At 33.8% G+C, this 21,421-nt stretch overlaps 1 protein-coding gene across 5 annotated transcripts; it reads left to right on the plus strand.

The window, feature by feature from the left end:
- The first annotated feature begins 14,198 nt into the window (after positions 1 to 14,198).
- Positions 14,199 to 18,550, plus strand: LOC145124639 (G1/S-specific cyclin-E protein). Of its 5 annotated transcripts, none has more exons than XM_079060052.1 (10): positions 14,199 to 14,749; positions 14,833 to 14,939; positions 15,184 to 15,325; positions 15,483 to 15,776; positions 15,870 to 16,017; positions 16,118 to 17,020; positions 17,652 to 17,890; positions 17,987 to 18,060; positions 18,129 to 18,243; positions 18,380 to 18,550. In XM_079060052.1, exons 2-10 carry the CDS (start codon positions 14,899 to 14,901, stop codon positions 18,419 to 18,421), a joined length of 1,998 nt encoding a protein of 665 aa, XP_078916178.1. In that variant the 5' UTR covers positions 14,199 to 14,749; positions 14,833 to 14,898; the 3' UTR covers positions 18,422 to 18,550. The 5 variants fall into 5 exon arrangements, with proteins under 5 accessions (XP_078916178.1, XP_078916180.1, XP_078916182.1 ...); XM_079060054.1 differs by having other exon boundaries at positions 14,836 to 14,939; XM_079060056.1 differs by having other exon boundaries at positions 14,880 to 14,939.
- The last annotated feature ends 2,871 nt before the right edge of the window (positions 18,551 to 21,421 follow it).

The raw sequence follows: 21,421 nt of genomic DNA on the forward strand, positions 1-21,421 counted from the left end.
CATGTATGTATAAAATTACAATATCCCGGGTAGTCATGTAAAATCTTAAAACATAGTCGGTTTGTATCCAATCTTTTGTAATGACTTTATCAATGTAAAAATATTGTTTTATGAATATGCATGTAGCATGTTTTGGAGTAACTATATTGTCAAGTATGAAAGTTTGGGTCTTTCAGAAATATGAAAGTATAGAAAGGGGTTCTTAGAATCATGGTATCAGAGCAGTGGTTTAAGTGAACTAAATCCCATGGATTGGTATTTAGACTTAAACTATTGGAAGTTCAATATATGAACTAAATCATTGTAAATATATGGATACAAACCATAGGAAACACTTAAGTGGGGTATTGGGTAGTGATAAACCCTAGTATTCTAAGACATTAAGTTACTTCAAAACTTTTAGAGAATTAGTATATATGAACTAGGAATTTTGAGAATTTCTAGATTTAAACATGAATTGTTAAGTGAAGATGATACAATATGTATCTGATATATTTTAGGTTGAATACCTAATGGGGTAAGCACTAGAATATTAAGAGGAGATATGCCTTATATTCTAATATGTGCTAAATGATAAGTAAATATAGCATGCTTTAGGTTTCATACCTATATTGCTATTATTTGAGAAAGTTTAAGGTCTGTTGCCGACCTTGGTTTAGAAAATTTTATGTTCATAATTTTAAGAATTTTCGTAATAGAATTTACATGAAACTTTTCGAAGTAATAAAGATACTTATGATAGTTGATATCGATAAGTTTATAAATAAACGATTGCGGAAAATCGTAAAATAATAAATATGAAGTGAAATCGTAAATAGTGTATTAATACCAATGGAGTGGTATTATACATTTAAAATATGTAAGATAATATAATAACATCTTTGGAAGAAAGATGTGCGTTTAAAATACATTTAGATGAGATAAATGTTTTGGCATAACCGATGGAGTTGTTCCACCGCTGTCCAGATTAAAGCAGTGATAGTTTATAGAGTCGGAAGAACCGAGGATGGTGATAAATACTTCAACAGTATTGAAATTAATGTAGTCCAAGATTTAGAAGAATTAAATGAAGATCAAAGGAAAGGCTAATGAAGTTTTTAGACTTATTAGGCCAAGACTTTGTGATGAAGTATATAGTTTGAGTAGAAACTCTATACAAGATGCTCAGACTTAGTACTTAATAATACTGAGTGATGATTGACTTCTATCACATCCTTATGGAAGTTCCATTGTATGTTAAGCCGACTTTAACATACAAGATTGGGATAGTGGAATAAGTTATTTGGTTGTGAAAAGGCTGAGTGACTTACTTGTTAGAGTAAGATAGAGTATTTAGTTGAAGAAGATATACACTCATATTATTGTATGAGAAGAAATGTTGTAGTTAGAAATAACAGAGAATCAACTTGAAGCTAGTAGAGCTTGCTGAGATACAGCTATAATGCAGACTTCTTAGGATAGATTCCTATGAAGTAGACTTAAAAGATACAACCATGAGAAGAAGACTTACTCAGATACAGGAATGACGATGTCATGAAATGATAATGAAACCAACAAAAATGCATGATGGTTTGCATGAGTTAGAAGATGATGTAAATAGTTGGAGACTATTTGTCTTTACACTGCTAGAGGAAATTTTGGGTGTAGTATGTCTTACAGAGTAGACACTACCCGAGAAAGAATTTATATGAAGAAATGGAAGTAAAATTTCTATCGACCTATGGAAAAGTATTAGGATATATTAGATCGAGTTTATGCATGAGAAGAATCCTAAAAGGCGAGTATAGGTAATCCAATATATGTTTGATAAAAATGCGAAAACCATAGTTGAGTCTAGGAGAAATTGTTGTATGTACTTGTTTGAACGCACTTAAGTGTGAAAATTTGCTTTGTGAAAACTTTTAAATGGTGACTTGGGAACTGCGAGACAATACTTGGGACGCGTATGAGTAGGTGTGAATAGTAGTAGAGGCCTATACTACTGGAAGCACAGGACTCACACTTGGATCAGGAAAAGTCACAAGGTTACCAAGAAGCTAGTAAATGATTCCATTTTATTCATGTGTGTCGTTACCTTCGTTTCGGTAATGACTAAGAATATAATTATCGTTCAAATCTTAATGTCATAAAGAATCGAGTCCGATTAGTATAAATCCGCGAAAGGAGTTGATTGGTTCAGAGAACCATGTCTTGTATAGTGACGAAACTTCAGTAGGAATACTGAAGAAGTAAATGGTCGAGGTAGTCGATAGAAATATAACGATCTTTATTAAAGGATTGAGCAATCATTAGCCAGAGATGTGACTAGTTATGTGGTGTTACTGGCCACAAGAAATGTTTCCGCCCTACTCTTACTAGTCAAATGGCAGGGAGTCAAGTTTTCGTTCAACAATCAAAGAGTACTCCAACTAAAAAGGAGGAGGTGCCAAAAGCTAAAAGATGTATATGTCCGAAAGCACGAAATAGAGATACGTGGTGCTATTCTTTCTATTCCAAAGCATCCACGTGTTGTTCAAACTCTTTTGTTTTCTTTATTCCATCAGCTTGATTTATTCGATCTAATTCTAATACAAGAGGTTGGTTCGTTATGTGTCTTGTGTGTTATAAATACAAAGGTCATTAGACTAAGACCATTCGAGTTGCTGTTATAGCAAAAGTAAAGACCTTATCTTGGGTTTAGTCTATAAACCAAGAAGGAGCAGGAGCCTGCAATGAGAATTGAGTTTTAACTCAAAGATTAGGATCGAAAGCCCAATAGAGAATGATGAGCGGGTGCAGGTTTGAGCACCGCTAGTAATTAAGAAGTTTGAAGAGTTTGACAATCGTTTGGCTAACCAAAAGTTAAATATCGTACATCATAGATTACCACAGAGGAAGTAAGTTAGGACTCGAATGTTGTGACTAGTAATTTTCTCGTAAACTTTAGATCTTCTCACATCTTATTTGATTATGATGCCTCAGATTCTTTCGTGCATTATAAATTCGCACATTCTTTTCAAATTGCTTGTTATGCAATTGTCCAATCATTTCATATAGATAACATAGGAAATATATTATTACTTGCTGATAAAGTCTATAGAGATAGTGTTATAGGAATTGAAAGTTATAATCTTCCTGCTAACCTAATTCCTATCTTTGATATTATTCTCGACATGGATTGGTTGTTAAAGAACTACGCAGATCTCTTGTGCTACGAAGAGATGATATGCATCCCTATCGAAAGGGAAGATTCTATTTAGGTCTATGGTGAAAATAATAAATTTCTTTCTTAAAAACTCGTAAATTTATGTCGAAGGGATATTCTACTTATCCGGCTTATACAGTTAATACCTTGAAAGAGGAGAAGAAAACTGTGAATGATAGCCTTTGGATAATTATCGACCGGCTGATTAAGAGTGCATATTTTCTCGTCATACGTACAACGGTTCTAATGAAGAAATACGCACAAGTTTACTTAGACGAAATTATGGCGAGACATGGTGTGCCACTAAAGATTTTTTTTCCGATCGTGATACTCGCTTCACTTCTCACTTTTGGGCGAGTATGAAGAGTGAATTGGGATCTCGAGTTACTCCCAACACAACTTATCATCCCCAGACAGATGATTAGACGGAGAGAACAATCCAAGCAGTAGAAGATATGCTTCATGCATATGTCTTAGAGTTCGGTAGTATCTGTGAACACCATTATGTTGGCATAATGTAGGATAGAAAATCCTTGGTGGTCCTGAAATGATTCAAGACACCACTGATAAGATTCAAATTATACGAGAAAGAATGAAAGTAGCCCATGATCGACAAAAGACCTGTAGAAATGGAGGAGACGATCCATAGAATTCTAAGTGGGTGATACTGAAGGTAACCCCGTGGAAAGGTATTATGAAATTTGAGAAGAAAAGGAGATTGAGTCCTAGATTTGTTGGACTTTTCAAAATTATATAGAGCATTAGTCAACAAGCATATCGCTTGGAAATTGCCTGAAGATTTGGCAGGTATTCATGATGTATTTCATGTAAGATATCTACGTAAATGCTTCAGCATGTATGATGAAACGGTTCCATTATCCAAGGTGAAACGGGATAATAAATTTATACTTAGGGAAAATAAGAATGAGATAAGAGCGAAATATCCTCATTTGTCCAAATCGTTGTGATTTCGGGGACGAAATCCTCAAAAGGAGGAGGTATTTGTAACATACACGTTTTGAAATCGTGTTATGTAAATTAAAAAGTTAATAATATTATGAAATATTATGAGAAATTGAGTGTTAAGTTCTAACAGATAGGTTTTACTAGAAATGAAGTAAAACTATGTTTAGAATCACTCATAAATTATTGGAAGTCTTATGAGATTCCAATTAAAAGCCAAATAGTGAAATTTAGCGAAAATATAAACTTTGAAATAAGTAAAATTTTATTAATGAAAGTTGTAGATAATCTCGTTAGAAACACGTAGGCGAAAACCTCGTCGAAATCCGAGTTATAACGAAGAAATTATGACCAATCGAAGATCTGCGATAAAACCGGCACGGTGCCGAATGACGTAAAAAGTGAGTTTTTGATAAACTACTTTTTAGCCTTATTAATCTAAATGAAAGTCGTAGTATTCGTTAAACCAAGAAGTTCGATAAAAAGAACGCCAAAATCTGACTTCGTATGAGGAAGTTATGATTTTTACAAGTTTCAGCGTAGCAGTAGACAGCTAAAAACTCGAATTTTAGATCGAGTGATTTTTAGCCGACACAACCTAAACGAGAATCGAAGGTCTCGTCATTAGCAGTGCAATGGTAAAAAGTCTGACGAAAACGGACGTCGGATGAAGAAGTTATGAATTTTTAACGGATTTACCAGTCCCGGTCTGTTAAAAATAATAATATAAAAATAAAGTCAAAATTTTCCAACGAAGTCTAAACGAAAGTTGTAGAGCATAATTTTCTCTACGCGTGCATATAAAGAACGTCAAAAACGGAGCCCGTATGAGAAAGTTATGGATTTTACAAGATTGGGCACATTTTCATTTAATTTTCGCATGAATAGTGTTGATCCACGTGGCAATTTCTGATTGGACCGCAGCCTCGCTGGCACCTTCTGATTGGTCCGATGCCGTGTCCGCCTCGTTTCCGATGTCGTGACTCACCCTCGCCCGGATCCGACGCGTGTCGCGATGAGTCGTCCGAAGCTGCTTAGTCACCCGGTGACTCCTCGCATCCGAAGACGCCTGTTGCGTCCGAAGCGAGCCACCTGGAGCCCTCGCATGCGCGCCATCTGGTCCTCTCGCGAGTCGCCAGCTGCCCCTCCTCCCTTCGGTCGATGACCTTCGCCTCCTATAAATAGGAGGGTGCGAACCCTCTCGGCTAACTTTGGAAATTTCACACTTTTTCACCATTTTTCAATACTTTTACTATCCCGACATCCCCCGAAGCCCCGATACTTATTCCAAAGCCTGAAACGCGCCCCGAGATTCCCGAGAAGCCCGAAAAATTTATCTTTTCGATTTCGAAGCGCTACCTTCGCAAGGCCCGATTTTCAACGACGAAAGTCATATTTAGAGCCGAAATGCTGCCCAAATTATTATTTTGACCCCCGGTTAATTCAAGGTGAGTTTAATATGTAGAAACAATTGTATGTTATGTGTTATATGTGCTATGTGCGTTTCCATGTTATCATCTCGAGTTGTTGTATCCACTATTTTTATAGCAAGGTTGTACCTCTGACTTGAAGTGTATGACATAGGCATCACTTGGGTATTGGTATGAACCGTTGACCATGAAGTGTATGACATAGGCATCACTTTGGCTTCGGTAGAATGTTATTCCTGAGTATTTTCCCGTGTTATTTTTATTTCTGCTATTTATGATAGCAAAGCTATACCTTTGACCATGTGATCAGTTTACGAACTCAGATTCACAGTGGCACTGGTATGTAGCCTCTGGCCAGGTAGAGCATGTACCCCAGTAAGTGAATGACTCTATTCTATGGCATTGGCATATGGTTAGACAGGGCGTGAAAACCTGAAATCTACATTAATGTTAATCAGAAATTGTTTGTCTTTAGTGCCATTTGGGCCGAAGCGTTATTGATGTTTATCAAGTATGGAAATTGTTATGTCTAAATGATGGTATATATTTAAATCAAATCAATGATTGTTAGGGAAAGCTTATCACATTATGTCTTTGTTGTTCCTTGCTTCTAATTGCTTCTGCCATATTGGTATATATATATATATATATATATATATATATATATATATATATATATATATATATATATATATATATATATATATATATATATATATGGCATAACGTTATATTGTATCTATTATTGAACTCACTAAGCGTTATCGCTTACCCCTCCCAATGTTTTAACATAATGCAGGCAATAAGCACCCAGTATAGTTGGAAGACTTAGAATAGTTTGTAATAATACTTTTGTACTTCAGTTCATGTATGTATAAAATTACAATATCCTGGGTAGTCATGTAAAATCTTAAAACATAGTCGGTTTGTATCCAATCTTTTGTAATGACTTTATCATTGTAAAAATATTGTTTTATGAATATGCATGTAGCATGTTTTGGAGTAACTATATTGTCAAGTATGAAAGTTTGGGTCTTTCAGAAATATGAAAGTATAGAAAGGGGTTCTTTCACGTACTGCAAAGGTGGTCTGTAACTTGCCTCTGCAACCACACGTCATGAAAGCTAACTCCATCTCCGAGATCCAATCCATGACTCCGATCGGATCTTCCTTTCCAGTGAAAGTCGATGGATTGCAAGTCAGAAAATCCTTGTACTTGCATCCATTCCTCTCGACTCCGTCATGCTGGTTGTTTTGTCGAACTATTGGTGGGTTGGCTTGACCAACGGTCCCACTGTAGTTCCCTCCTTCTGACTGCCCATCGTTCAATTCGGGCTGTTCAACTGGCATTGTAGGTTCATCCCTATTTTCATGCAACATTTGCCTCATCTCTTCCCGTTGTTCAGCCAACATAGCCCGTATCATGGCTTATACTCCGGCCATTGTAATTGGCTCAGGAGCATCTGCTACAACAGGTATTTGTTCAATCACTGGTGGTTGATTCCTGTTCCCATTTGCATTCCCGGCTCCACTACGGGTTCTTGCCATTTCGATCTATATACCAAATCAGATGTTCGGTGTGCAATGACGAGAATTAAGATAGGAAATATTTTATTTACGATCGACGTGTAATTCTCCCTATTTCTCCGAAAAGTTATATGTCAGTTCTAATATCATAATTAAACGTTTAGAAATCTGAACACATAAAGTTTTTAGATCCGGTCGGCAACAGACCATAGATCCGATCATACAATGCATATCATAAATCATTTAGCACATAAAAGCATGTTAGGCATTTTCCCTAAATTAGCTAGTACTTGTGCCTATTCAGGTGCCTTACCTAAATTTTATTAGACACACTCCTCACAATCCTTGCTTAGCATCCTAAGTTTAAGTCTAGAAATAAATCCATATTCCTAGTTCGCTTAAACTAATGCTCTGATACCAACTGTGACATCCGCATTTTCACGGCCAGAAAAGACCGATTTTGTTTATGCTTTATAAAAATCAGAGTACCTCTTTTAATAAAAATGTTGCGGAATTTGTTCCCAGTAAAACATGATAAATACGTTATCATAGCATTTCCGAAGAAAAGTATTTTTATTCATTTTATAACATTTGGGATGTCATCGTCAATACAGAAACATAAGCATAAACAGAACTTACATTCATTATCACTAGTGATTTATATCTCCTTAATCTCTCAGTGTAATGTGACTTCATATCAACACCTGTGATATAAATAAACTGAGTGGGTCAGGTTGGGAAACCTGGTGAGTACATAGGGTTTTCAACCCACAATAAATAAGTTTATTAACTTTATCAAACCAAACAAACCCGATTACTCGTTCCCGTTATCCTCACTTTACGTCCCTAAAACATCTAACATAAGGGACCTAGTCTAAGGGACTTTCATCGAGGTGACAACACATGCTTCGGGGGTTCCTCAGCAATTCATGTCAAATAAGGCAACCATGTGGGGGATGGAGTACTGCTGGTGAGCACACAGTTCAAATAAACACCTACAGGTTGCGAGCCTGCTAGCGTTCCACTAGACTGTCTAGAATAGTCCGTGGTCGTCATCTATACTCCGCTAGATGAATGGATCATCAATAACATCTATATCGAGGCCTCTCATTATTTTATTTGGTCACACAACAACTATTACATCTACCCATGTTTTACCCAACACGTTTTGTAGATGTAAAATACATATACAATTTAAATCATTTAAAACGTGTATAAAAATATTTCACCCAGCATAGACAGCAAGTATTCAGACAATATGCACACATAGCACGTAATTTATATTAAATACTTCATATCTATGTGTAAGATGAAAGGGACCATGCACTCACTTGAAAAGGTGGTGATTCCGAACTCAGACAGCGCTTCGCTTCTTAAAAATAATTTCCTTCGACGAAACCTAGTATTATTACCACTAGAGTTTAGTCTATTATTCGCCGAGACTAATTAATAGTCTAGCTATTATTACTATTATATAAGCGTTAAACAATACTTATATAACTCATAATAATAGTCCAAGTACTTATTATAAGTTCCTAATAACGTTACTATAATTAAATAAAAGCTATATTAAAAATAGCGTAGACGTAGCTCACTTACAATGGGTTTTATAGAAAATTGGGCTTTGCTTGGAGCAGCATTCCCGAGCCGAAAAGCTCTTCTTCTCGGAGCCGTCGAGCACTCCGAGGCTTCCGCCTCGTGCTAGGGAGGTTCCCTAGGCTTTTCGGGGGGTTTCAGGGCTAGAGAGAGGTTCTAGAGAGAGAGAGAGAGAGTAAAGAGAAGAAAGAATGGGAAATGTGTGAAGAAAATGAGGGTGGGAGAGGTTCTATTTATAGGGTGAAAATGGCTGAACTTGGTGCCACATGTCATCATCTAGTGGCAAGACTTGGGGAGAAAGCAATGGTCAAGATTGTGCCACATCACCCATTTTCGCACAGTACACTTCCGACTTCTAAAATCCGTAACTTTCACATACGACCTCCGTTTTTGATGTTCTTTATATCCACGCGTAGGTAAAAATAAGATCCACAACTTTCATTTTGACTCCGTCGGCTAATTCTCGACCGATCTTAAATTTAATAGTACGAGGAGATTATACTGTTAAATGTCCGCGTAAAATTCATAACTTCTACATACGGACTCTGTTTTCGTCTGTCTTTTTACCGTTGAGTTCCTATTAATGAGATCTTCAATTCTCATTTAGGTCGCGTAGGCCAAAAACCGCTCGATCTAAAATTCGAGTTTCGGGCTGTGCATTGTTAAGCCAAATCTTAGAAAATTCATAACTTCCTCATACGAAGTCAGATTTGGGCGTTCGTTTTTTGTATGTTCTCGGTTTAACGTATACTACAACTTTTGTTTATATTTCTAAGGCTAAAAAGTCATCCATCGTAAATTCACTATTTACGTCTCCCGGTGTCGTGTCGGTTTTGCCGTAAAACTTCGACGGACCATAACTTCTTCGTTATAACTCGGATTTCAGCGTTCTTTATATGTACGGAACCCTTGAGACGTATTCTACAACTTGGTTAAGATTATTTATTCTAAATAATCTTTTGTCAAAAAGTTATTTTCGACCCCTATTATCTCTAAATTGACTAGCCCGGATCTACGGACGTTACATATGAGTTGAATAATTTAATACATAATGCTTAATTTTTTTTTTCATAGACTACTATTATTTTGAAATAATACACAATAACAAAAACCATTCTAGTGAGAATAAAATCTCCACAGTCCACCAAAAACACCTATACACTATAATTTAATAAATAATAAATGTTAGCATATCAAAATTCAGTCCAACATATTTAAGTATTGTCCCAATTACGTTTTCAATATTTAATATACATATAAAACAATTGCATACATGATGTCTTCTTTACATACTAACATAAATAGTGTAACAATCAAATAATGTTAGTCATGTCAACATTCAATGCATGATTGGGATAATACTACCCTAATAAGAATCACACATCTTTGTCTTTTATATGTTTTCTGTTTTGAAGATTCCTAAATATCATATATTCGAATGTGAATACTAAATCATACAACATATACAAAACCTAAAACATTTTTTTTTACATTACCTTATTCTGCATTGAACCATTACATATATAAGGCATTCAGTATGGAATACTAAATCCGACCTTTAGATGAACTTTTGAAATAATACATAAAACCACATAACATACTAGTCAAATACTACTGAATTCTGATTTGAATAATTTCATACACAATGCTTAATTTTTTTTATAGAATACTATTTTTTTGAAATAAGACACAAATAAAACTTCAACATTGAAATTTAAATAAAGTTTCTCACATCAAAATTCAGTGCAGAATATTCAATACTAGAAATATATTATCTATTGAATTCTTACATAATGTATACACTCTCGAAATGTTTTCAATATTGAATACATGTGCAAGCATTGCATTATATCAGACATAAAGTATATTCAGTACAGAACACTTTAGTACTACTATATATTATGTATTGAAGTATTACATAACTTGTTCAATACTAAATGCACGTGACTAATCATATTATATTCCACACATAAGAAACCAAACAAAATCACGTAGTCAAACACATACAAAAGTAACACAATATCACTTACGGAAGTACCTTTTTCAAAATGGCATTTGACCTTGTTTTTTGCTAATGGTTCCCTACTAAGCACCAACACACTAGAACCTCCTGCAAAATTTTACAAACAAAAATTGTTAAAAAAATTAGAATAACTAGTATTCACTATATCAAACCCTTGAAAAACAAGTCATTCTTCTATATAGATTCCATGATACAACCACACCTACATTCTTAACTGAATTACGATTATACTATCAAAATATTAAAAAGAAAATTAACTTGAAACACACAAGGCTAACAGTCACCGTCTTCAACAAAACCCTAAAATAAAAAACAAGAACAAAAATTGTAATATGTTTCTCGTCGTCTTCAACAAATAATCTAAGTTAAACTTCAAACATTTACATTATCAACTCTATTATGAATATAATATTTGTATTTAGAAAACAAACTAAATAGTCCTCGTCTTACTCACAAAAACTAATTTAAAGTTGTTTTTGAACATCAATGAGGAATACCTGAATGAATGTTCACGAAATCGTCATCATCAAGGTTAATGGCTTCTTCAAAGGTGTTGCTGAACTTGTTGCCCTTCATTTTTGACTCTGATCGAAGAGTCCTCATTGTGTGCTATGTTGAACAATCAACGATTTTTATACTCAACTACCGAATCAGCTTTAATCGAATCCCATTCAACGTGTTGAAATCAATAATATCTTCAGCCAAAATTGGAAGATGCGTACGGATTTGGAAGACGGATTCACCGGCGTAAGTTACGAACAGAAACCCCTTTTCCTAAATTACTTACCCTAGTTTTTTACCCGTATGCCCTCCCAAACCCGTGATCAGTTAATTTTTGGGATTTTTCAACTTTTTTCCTTTTTATTTAAATAGAAAATAGTTAATTATCCTAACCATCTATTTAAATAATCTAATGGTTGTAAAATGTCCTCATGTTCTCACAATAATGGGTGTTTTTACAAGAACTATATATATATATATATATATATATATATATATAGTTTTTATTATTAAAAATAGTGATATGACAAGGGTTGAGTGAGTTGGGAAAGATAGGGTTTTTATGTGTTGTGGGTTAGGAAAGATGGAAAAGAAAGGAGGAAGAAAAGCTGATGTGACAATGGGTTGAGTGGACTGAGAGGGAAAGACTCCCTCCACCCTAACGATACTAATTTTTAAATGCTTTGTAATGTTTTTTAGAATATAAATTTTACTTTTTAATTTTTTCGGTCTATTCTTATCGGTAACCATGACTCTTATGATTTATTTAATTTAAAAAAGAAAGAACAAACCTCCACACCCCCTTCCCCTTTCTTTACTGGTTAACACCCTCTATATTCTTTCTCACCACCACCGGTCAATGCCGCCGTCACCGGACCTCCGTTGTCACCGCAATTAAGACAACCTCCACTAACAATTAGATAACTATCGTCTGCAGCTCACTCTTCCAGGAACCTATTGCCTCCCTTCCACCACCAAACTCCCCTAATTTCTATGTGTTGAAACATCCATTTGTTAACGAAATTCTTTAATTCTTGAGCACAATAACTGTGAAGTTTTTAGGATTGGAATTAAAACATACATTGTTATGAAATCACCAAAGAACCCAACATCCTATCATCATAATAACTTTCATCGCTATCTTCTTAGGTTGAAATAATTACAATAGGTCTTACTAATTTACAATGTCAATAACTTCAAGATTCATATGAAAATTATTTCCGGTAACGTTTATAAAAATAAAAGCTCATTCGAGTCCTACCTATAATAATTAAATTATTATGTTTTTTTGAAGTACGTATTTATCTGATGTCTTTTTATACAATTTTATACAAAGACTTACAATTACCTTTGTCAAATACATATAACTACAACTTACAACTCTAAATAAAAACCGTCGCTTTAAATTTTCAACTTTATCAAATGCCGTTCATTTAGTTTATCAAACATACGCTTCAATAAGTCAAGGAATTAATCTGAGTTGCGGATATTCTTATATAAAAATGACATATTTGTAAGTTACAACATTAAAAATATGTGGTATATATCTTTAAAATATACACATATGTCGAATTTCTTGAAGCATTTAAGCCTTTATTGCTTTATTATATTGTCGTGAATAAAGAAGTGTTTCATACCTATGATTGCAATATCTAATTTGAACGATAATTTAGCAAACAAGATCAACTAAGGATAAGTATTTTAATATGTTATTATAGAAAAGGATAAAACTGTATCCATGGACGCATTTGTTTTTGTTGGTTGAGAAATTTAGCCATATAAAACCACAACCACGCGGTGCCCCACACGATAAGAACAACTGCTTCACACAAATCGATAGCCATAACACGCGGCAATATAGCAGTTGAGCCCTTACATTATTACCCATTGCTTCTTAGACCCTCATGTTACCAGAAGTTGACTTAAACCCCCTTACCAAAAATGTAAAGATGTTATTACCTAATTTGTTTATGTGATTCCTACACCATAATACCAATATTACTAGTTATAAATTTATTTGGAAGTGATATTTCCACTTAATAAATTGGTCATGTTTTACTAATTTGTACGATAGTTGTAAAGGTGTTGTAGCTCATGTTGATAAATCAATTTATTAAGTGGAAATATCAACTATCATTTTTCTTTTTAAATAGACAAGTATCAACCTAATACCAAACGCAAACATTGATAGAGACGTGCATGAGACCAATATATATATATATATATATATATATATATATATATTATGTAAAGCGATTAGAAAAACATATTATGAGACCATTTATATATAGATGACAAAGATTCTTGGTGTAATGATTTTTCAAAACACATTGATAGATACATGTACTTGTTTCTTGATACCAGGTTTTATCTTTTGGCATATATGTGTATTTGTTTGATAAGGACTAGAAAACTAATATGGTTTTTGTTTTTTTTTAAGTCATGTTCCAAAAATCAATAAGAACCATGTTTAAATTAAAAACATAAATAAAGCAAGAAGCAATCCAAAACAAAATTGAAAAAATAAGAAGAAAAAAAAAATCAAATAAAAAACCCATATCAAAAGAACAAAGAAAAAAACAAATCGAAAAAGATGAGAAATTTCATAATTAGCAACTGTTTTTTACAGTTTGTACCAAAAGATGACAAACAACATGCATCTTTTCAAGATCTATATATAGATATATGCATCTTCTTTATGGATATACATGTCTTTTATGTGAATATGCAAATGCTTTATAGCTAAAACCTAAAACTGTCTATTAAATTATACACATACATGTAAGCCTTTCATGGATAGTTTTGCTGAATTTCGATGAGGTTTCTTGATTGCCTTAGCCATCTACATGATATCAAAGGGGGTTTATCTACATGATTTTAATAAATGAGGGGCTTCTTTTGCAACTAGACCATTATACAAGGGGGTTCCAAAGAGGAACCATAAGATCCCATGGACGTGAGCCACACAGTATCATCCCCAACTGACCCGCAAATCCTGCCCGGGTTTATTCGGTGGGCATCTTTAGCATCTATCCACTTCTCCGGCGTCGCTCTCATAACGGCGATGGCGGCAGAAGTCTCATACCTCTGAATAAAATTACCTTTTTGCCCCTTAATCCTTCGCTTTCTCCCCAAGCAGCAATTGAACCTTGATTCGTCTCTTACGTATGGTTGACGAGATCCACGCCATAATTCTTCATCTCGAAGTTATTCGAAGTTTCCCCTTCTTCTTAATTTTGATAGCAAGTCTCACACACATACATACAGAGTGAAGCATGTTTCTGTGTGTGAGAGAGTAAGGGAAGAAGATTGCTACGCATGTGGTATTGATTGATTTAATTCATAAACGGATTTGAAATCATCAATTCATCATCGGCGTGATATGTGGTTTAATTGCTCATGGATGCTATGATTCGTGTGGCGTGATCCCTCTCTCTGTTATGAAGTTCGGCAGTATTTCTTTCCTTTCTTATTCTAGTTCGTTACAACACGCATGTGGGTACTGGATTAATCAAGTATCTTCAGGTTTAAATTTACTTGATTACTGTTACATTATTTATGTTCATTCACCAAATTTGTGTGTTTTCACTCTTAATATCATCTCCTAGAAGCTCATGAGATTATCGCTTTGATTTGGCCAATCGAGTTCAATCAGGAGTTAAAGCGTGGTTTACATGAGGAGATACTTCTATCCTTTAACCAGCTTCCAAATTGGGTATGAACTTTTCCTTTATCGTATCAAATTCACTTGAATTTGCAATGTTCAGTTTCGAATTGCGATTCGGTGTAAAATTTGAATTTTTTTTTCTCTGGTAGACCCCTTAAAATTTCGAAATAAAGTAAAAGTTCAGCTTTAAAGCCTTGATCTCTGACATTGTCTCTTCTGGGAACAAATTGATAAAGTTTTTGTTGCAAATTCTTATACCAGACATTAATCGTTACTTTCTTTTTCCTCACAGGGATCTGCAGTCTTATCTTTCCGATCTTACCCTTTTCTTAGCCCCTGATAGCAAGACCTTTTATGTATTGGTGGATAATCGACCATGGCTGGAAGATCTAGCTTCAAGACCTGCACATCTATGGCAGTTGATGGTTACCAAGGTATCATACATCATAGATTCATAATCCATATATATATATATATATATATATATATATATATATATATATATATATATATATATATATATATGATGTTATAATTAAGTTACAATTATGTTCAAAGATTCATGATTTTTCTTCTTGATTACATCTTCAGTCAAGGATGTCCCCTTTTGCAAACACAAGGGGCAGAAAGGGAAAGAAAAAGACCAAAGAGTTTATCAACCAGAAGGTGAATTCCAAACCTTCAACCCGGACACAAAACTTGAAAAAATGGTTTTCAGTAGTTGATGCTGCAGCATTATCAAAAAAGAGAGCTTTATTACCTGTAAAGAAACTCAGAAGCTCCCTTCTTGCAAATAGCAAATTACACAGAACTTTATACGGATTCATTGTCTTTCAAGTTGAGTGGAAAGATGTTCGTGGTATCAATTACTTAAATGAACTTCAGGTATTTCCATTTCTTTCCTTATTCCTTAATTCCTTTATATAAATATAATTTATTATCCCTCAATATCTGAATGTGGTTATCATTTATCAACAGACTGATACATCTCTTGCTATAGAGGCTAAATACATGAAAAGATGGGAATTCGATAGCATAGCTCAATCAGTTAAATGCATAAATTCATGGTTTCCAGGTACACCAAATGAACAATCAATCTTGGAAGAGCATCTCAACTCTATGCTAGGTATAATTACCTTTTTGCCCTTGTCCCACTTTTGCTTTTCTTTTTGTGGTCTCATATTTATCAAGAAAATCAGGTTAATTGATATGATTTATATCTACAGGAGATGAGTTTTATGACGCCCCAAAAGAATTCCAAGACTACCCTTGTACAAAAGATGATGAAAAAACCTTACAAGGGGAAAATCTTGATAAAAAGGTAGAAACTTTAGAAGATGAAATTCATACCCCTCCACCCTATAAGAGAAGAAAACTAACAAATTCAGCAGGAATTGATGTCGAGGTGAATATTTACACAGACATAAGTAACAGAAGAACCGTAATTACCAAAATGCCCTCGTTAACCGATTGTGATGAAACAGCTGAACCCAGTGAGTCAAAAGACGTGTTACTTTTATTCAAGTTTAACAACCATGATCTCCCTTTTGAATTAAAGGAAATAATCGTATCTGATTTAAGATTATTGACTCTTCTAGAAGCTGGACTTCCATCTTGGGTAATTTTCTCCCAATCTTACCCTGTTTTTTGCCATATTTATCGACCATGGATGTGCCCTTTAGCAAGAGCTCTATATGTCATCATCTCCATTGTTACAGTTGTCATTGGTTTCTACGATCTTTACAAAAACGTCCCTGTTCTTAAAGCAACTGCTTCCCGATTATGTGGGCCACTTTTTGATTGGATTGAAACATGGGAAATGGTATCGAGGATTAAGTATTTAGGGACTATGCTTTTTTTGCATAATTCCGAAAAAGCCCTTGTGTGGTTGTTGATGATGACAAGGACTGTGAGGTCGTTTGTTTCGATTGTTACACAACCGTTATCTGGTCCGTTTCTTGATTTTCTTGAAATTCTTCTTCCGTTTTGGAATTTATTTGTGCAATTTGGACAATATTTGTGCTCGTTTTTTGGGATTTTGATGGAAAGTTCGTGGGATTTGGTGGAAAATCTAATTGAAGCTGTTATGCTTCCTGTGTGGTTCATATCTTCGGTTGTTTGGACAATTGGTAAGTTGAGTATCTTTTGAAATGTCGATTTTGTTAATTTGGAGCGCTTTTTTACTCTTTAGGGATAATAACAAAAAGTTCCCATTTAACAAACTGACCATTTTTTAGTGCCTTTTAACGAAATGACAATTAATTTAGCAATGTGGTCGATTGTGAAATGCTAACTTGCTTTATAAATGGTCCCCACCTCACAAAAAAAGGCCTTTAAAAGATTTAAAAAAAAAAAAAAATCATATTTCACAAATATGTGTGAAAGTAATTTCGCATTTTATTATAATGAAATAGTTGGTCATTTTGTTAAAACGTCAATGGGGTCAATCAATTGATTTACAAATAGTCCCATCATTAACAAAATCGTTAAAAAAAATTGAGAACAATTATATTTCGTAATTATATTACAAACTTGTTCATATTTTGCGAAATGATAACATTTAAAAAAATAAAAATAAAAAATAGCAATCTGTCATTTTTCTTCACCTCTTGTCAGTAAAAGTAAATTTAAACTTTATGGAATTTCACAGTTTGACCCATTGCAAAATAAGTGGTTATTTTGTTAAAGGGTCAAACTTGTTAAATGCTATTTTTGTGATTGTCCTTTTTTAAATTTATTTTTTATTTGTTTTTATTGCAGTAATGAGTATTATGTACCCAATATTTTGGTTCATTTGGGGGATACTCTACGCACCAATAAGTCTCATTCTTGGTGTATCCAATTTTGTGGGATTTATGTACAACCAAATATACGATTTATTTGGAGAAATATGGATTCTCGTGAGTGATATATTTAAATTAGCTTCAAATGCTGAGTCAGCAGCCCACACTTACGAGGTTTCCATTTGGAGATCCCTTTGGAACGACTTATTTTCCCAGGTATATTTCAATATTTCATTTCCTTATGTCTTTATTTTATTAATTAATTTTTCTCCTTTTCGTTATTTTTACTTACACTTTCCGTTACTTTTTCAGGTTTTCCGTGCTCTTCGGAGTATTTTAAACGGGTTTGTTGCGTTCTTTGCAGCTTGCAATAGACATCGATTGAGGTTAGATTCGTAATTTCTACATGTTTTTCTTATAAAAAATTTATAAACTTTTTTTAATGAATATGCAGTATATATAATCATTTACATGAGTTGATTCGAAGAGTTAATCAGCCAAGTGAGAGATTAGAGGGTGTGAATGTGAACTCTAGCCATGAATCACAAAGATCTGGAACTCGGTTACTTGTAAGTAGATGTCAATAATAGCAATGTACTTTTTTTTTACATTATTTTAATATTTATATTGTTAATAAAAAAAGTAAAGTATGTTGCAATTTCTTGATTTGAAGAGAATGTTGAGTTTGTTTTGAATGTTTTACAGGGGGGAGAAAAGCAGGAGAGTAGAAAGTGGAAGAAGAGTTAGATGATAAATGCAAGAGATGAGTATATATATATATATATAATATAATACTAACTAAGAAGTGTATAAAGTACTAGTTATGTTATGATGTTTATAATTATAAGCTTAGTTCTTTTTGCTAACTAATTTTAATTTTATTTGTTTGATTTGTTACTCGGTAGAATGTGAATCAAAATAAACTATTTTATATATAAATGGATTGAAATTGTCGCTTCAACAGTAATAAAAGCAAATATAAATATGTGCTATGGATTATGGGAAAGGTTTTACAGTTTGTTACCCAAAATGATTTCTTAAGGTTGTTGTATTGGTAAATGGTATTGACCGAATTAATTAAATATGAATGAAACTCCATACTCCATAGTCCTAAATTCTGTTACAATGTTATTTGTTATTCCCAAACATATCATGGTCACTTCTTTGCATCACCAACTATTTTGATTCTGTAAATAGTAATTTTTCGTTTTGTTTGATTATTAATTCAATATGGTATTTATAAAATCCAAATATATTATTGAGAGCGTCATTTTTATCTTTCATAACCATATAAATATCTCATGATCCGACATATTGAACATGACATATTTTCAATTGTAAAATCCATTTTTATTTTTATATATCGCGTTATAAAATATCATAATGTTAAAATTCATACAAACCATATGTATTGAAGATATTATAAATGCCGCTTGATTGTGAAACTTATTACACGACCATCAAGTTCAATTGTTTAACGATTACTTCTTTGTAACTTATCTCAATATAAAATATCATCAAAATGTAAAATTAGATCAAATTCTTTTGTATCCATATAAAATGCTAAGGGTGTGTTTGACAAAACTATATAGTCTGAAACTGTGGTTTTTATTCATGCAAGTGTTTTGCAAAAGTAGCTCTTATATTTTAAATGTATAAAAAATTTTAAAAAACTAAAAAGTTGGTATCTAATAAACTAATTTATGAATTAATAGCATTTGATAAAAAATAGTTTATAAGCTAGTTTATAGCTACGAAACAACAAAATACAATAAAATAGCTTATTTTTGTCAAATGTGGACTAAAGCTCCCAACACCTAAGGTTTATGTTTGGCGGTGGATAATTTTTCAGTTTTACAAGAACTTTTTTCAAAGGAAAATGAAAATTAAAACGAATTTGGTTGATTCAATTTTTGAAAAATTTCCAAAAAATGAAAGTTTTTGTTTTTCAATTTGTATGTAATTATAAAGTGATTTTTATAATTATAAAGTGATTTTTACAGTTTTTCAAAGTTTTTAAAAATTTCTAAATTGGAAAATGAGAACTCTACAGGTTTCAACCAAACACTTTTTCTAAAGTTTTCATTGACAACCGAAAATGAAAACTCAGCTCTATTTCTTGAAAACATTTTTCTAGAAAAATAAAAACAATTTTCCACAACCAAAACACCCTAAAGCTCTTAAAAGCTACTTGAAGTGGTTTTGGATTCAGATTTTTTTTTTGTTAAAAATAAAAACTAAAAGTTCATGTTGCCAAACAAAGTTTTTTCTTTTTATTCTAGTTTTTTTTTCATAAAAACAAAAAACTAAGAGTGCGTTTGGTTGCGAAAATATTCTAGTTTTCTTTTAAATTTTCAAATGAAAATGAAAATTTTAAAAATGCATTTGGTTGATCCAGTTTTTAAAAAATTTCCAAGAAAGTGAAAATTTTCTTGTAACATCTGGTTTGAATTGGAAAGGATTTGAGCATTGACTCGACGAGTTGGGAGCTCAACTCGTCGAGTAGGGACGTATTTCAGGGGCACGAATCGGAAGTGACTCGGCGAGTCAGAAGGCTGACTCGACGAGTCAGCGCTGTTTAATGAAAATCCTAATTTTGGGGTTTGCCCCTATATAAGCCTCATTAAACGCTCTAGTAGCCTCACTTAACATCATAAGAGACTGTGTACGGCCGCAAGATCCCTGCTGAGTGAAGTGTGTGCATTTGAGAGCTTGACTTTGGGAATTTGGGAAGGAATCCAAGCTTGGAGAGGAAGAATCAAGGGGAAAACACTAGATCTAGCATCTAGTTCGTCTTGGGCATCAAATTGAGGTATGAATCTGTTAGAACAAAGTTCTAGTAGGATCGATTAATTCTAAGCAGAAAAGCAATAAACAACGTAATGAAGAACACAGGAATGGTTTAACTGATGTCGAATGATTAAACTTTAACACCTCAGAAGAGCTCGATTAAGAACTTCGACTGTAGAGGTGTTTAGGGTTACAAAGTAATAATGATAAATAATCACGAACGTAACTGAGGCATATATGCATGCACTATTTATAGCTTAACCCTAATTAATAATCACGGATGGATAGGCCCAATCTGGATATACAAAATAAAGCCCATGACGCAACACTAAATACCCAACAATCTCCCCCTTTTGCGTCCATGGAGCCGAGAGCTCAGCTCGGTTGAGCTATAGAAGACTTCTTAACTGTCTTGAACACCTTCGGTATAATGGCCAGTAGATTATGACGAAAAGTAATATACCACCGAAGCATGTCAGTGAAGTTTTTCTTGTCTGGCTCAGTGTTGTGCTTGCATCGATGAATAATACTAATTATATGCTCCAAGCAGTCCGTTGAGAACATATGCTTATCAACCAGAGCGAAAAGAAATCTGTTAGCTTCGCCTTTTGTGAACATCACTGTGAGATGTGTAGAATCAATTCGGCCCATTTGCATCTTGTTTACATCTCCAGGTTTTCCAGTTGGCTTCACAGTTGGTTTCTTCTTCAAAACTTTAGCAATCTCCTGATCCATTGTAACAACTTCATGGACATAGGAAGCCAACATCCTCTTCAGATGATCTAGGATCGGCTCATACTCCTTCGCATTAGTGAGCAAAATGTTGAACAACAAGATCAAATCATGAGGATTCAAGTTAGGAAGATCTACCAGGGATATCACAGAAACCGAGTTGTCTGAACCTCGGGTCATCTTGAAATTAACATTGACAAACTTCCCTGCAGGCGAAGGTTTCAG

The sequence above is a fragment of the Lactuca virosa genome, chromosome 7 (assembly GCF_052849685.1).
Source record: "Lactuca virosa cultivar CGN04683 chromosome 7, Lactuca_virosa_CGN04683_v6, whole genome shotgun sequence".
Lineage (NCBI taxonomy): Eukaryota > Viridiplantae > Streptophyta > Magnoliopsida > Asterales > Asteraceae > Lactuca > Lactuca virosa.

Coding starts and splice junctions, on each gene's coding strand:
- LOC145124639 (XM_079060052.1), top strand. CDS start 14,899: ATGAGGAGATACTTCTATCCTTTAACCAGCTTCCAAATTGG. Junction 14,940..15,183: donor TTAACCAGCTTCCAAATTGG/GTATGAACTTTT, acceptor TTTTCCTCACAG/GGATCTGCAGTCTTATCTTT. Junction 18,061..18,128: donor TGCAATAGACATCGATTGAG/GTTAGATTCGTA, acceptor ATGAATATGCAG/TATATATAATCATTTACATG.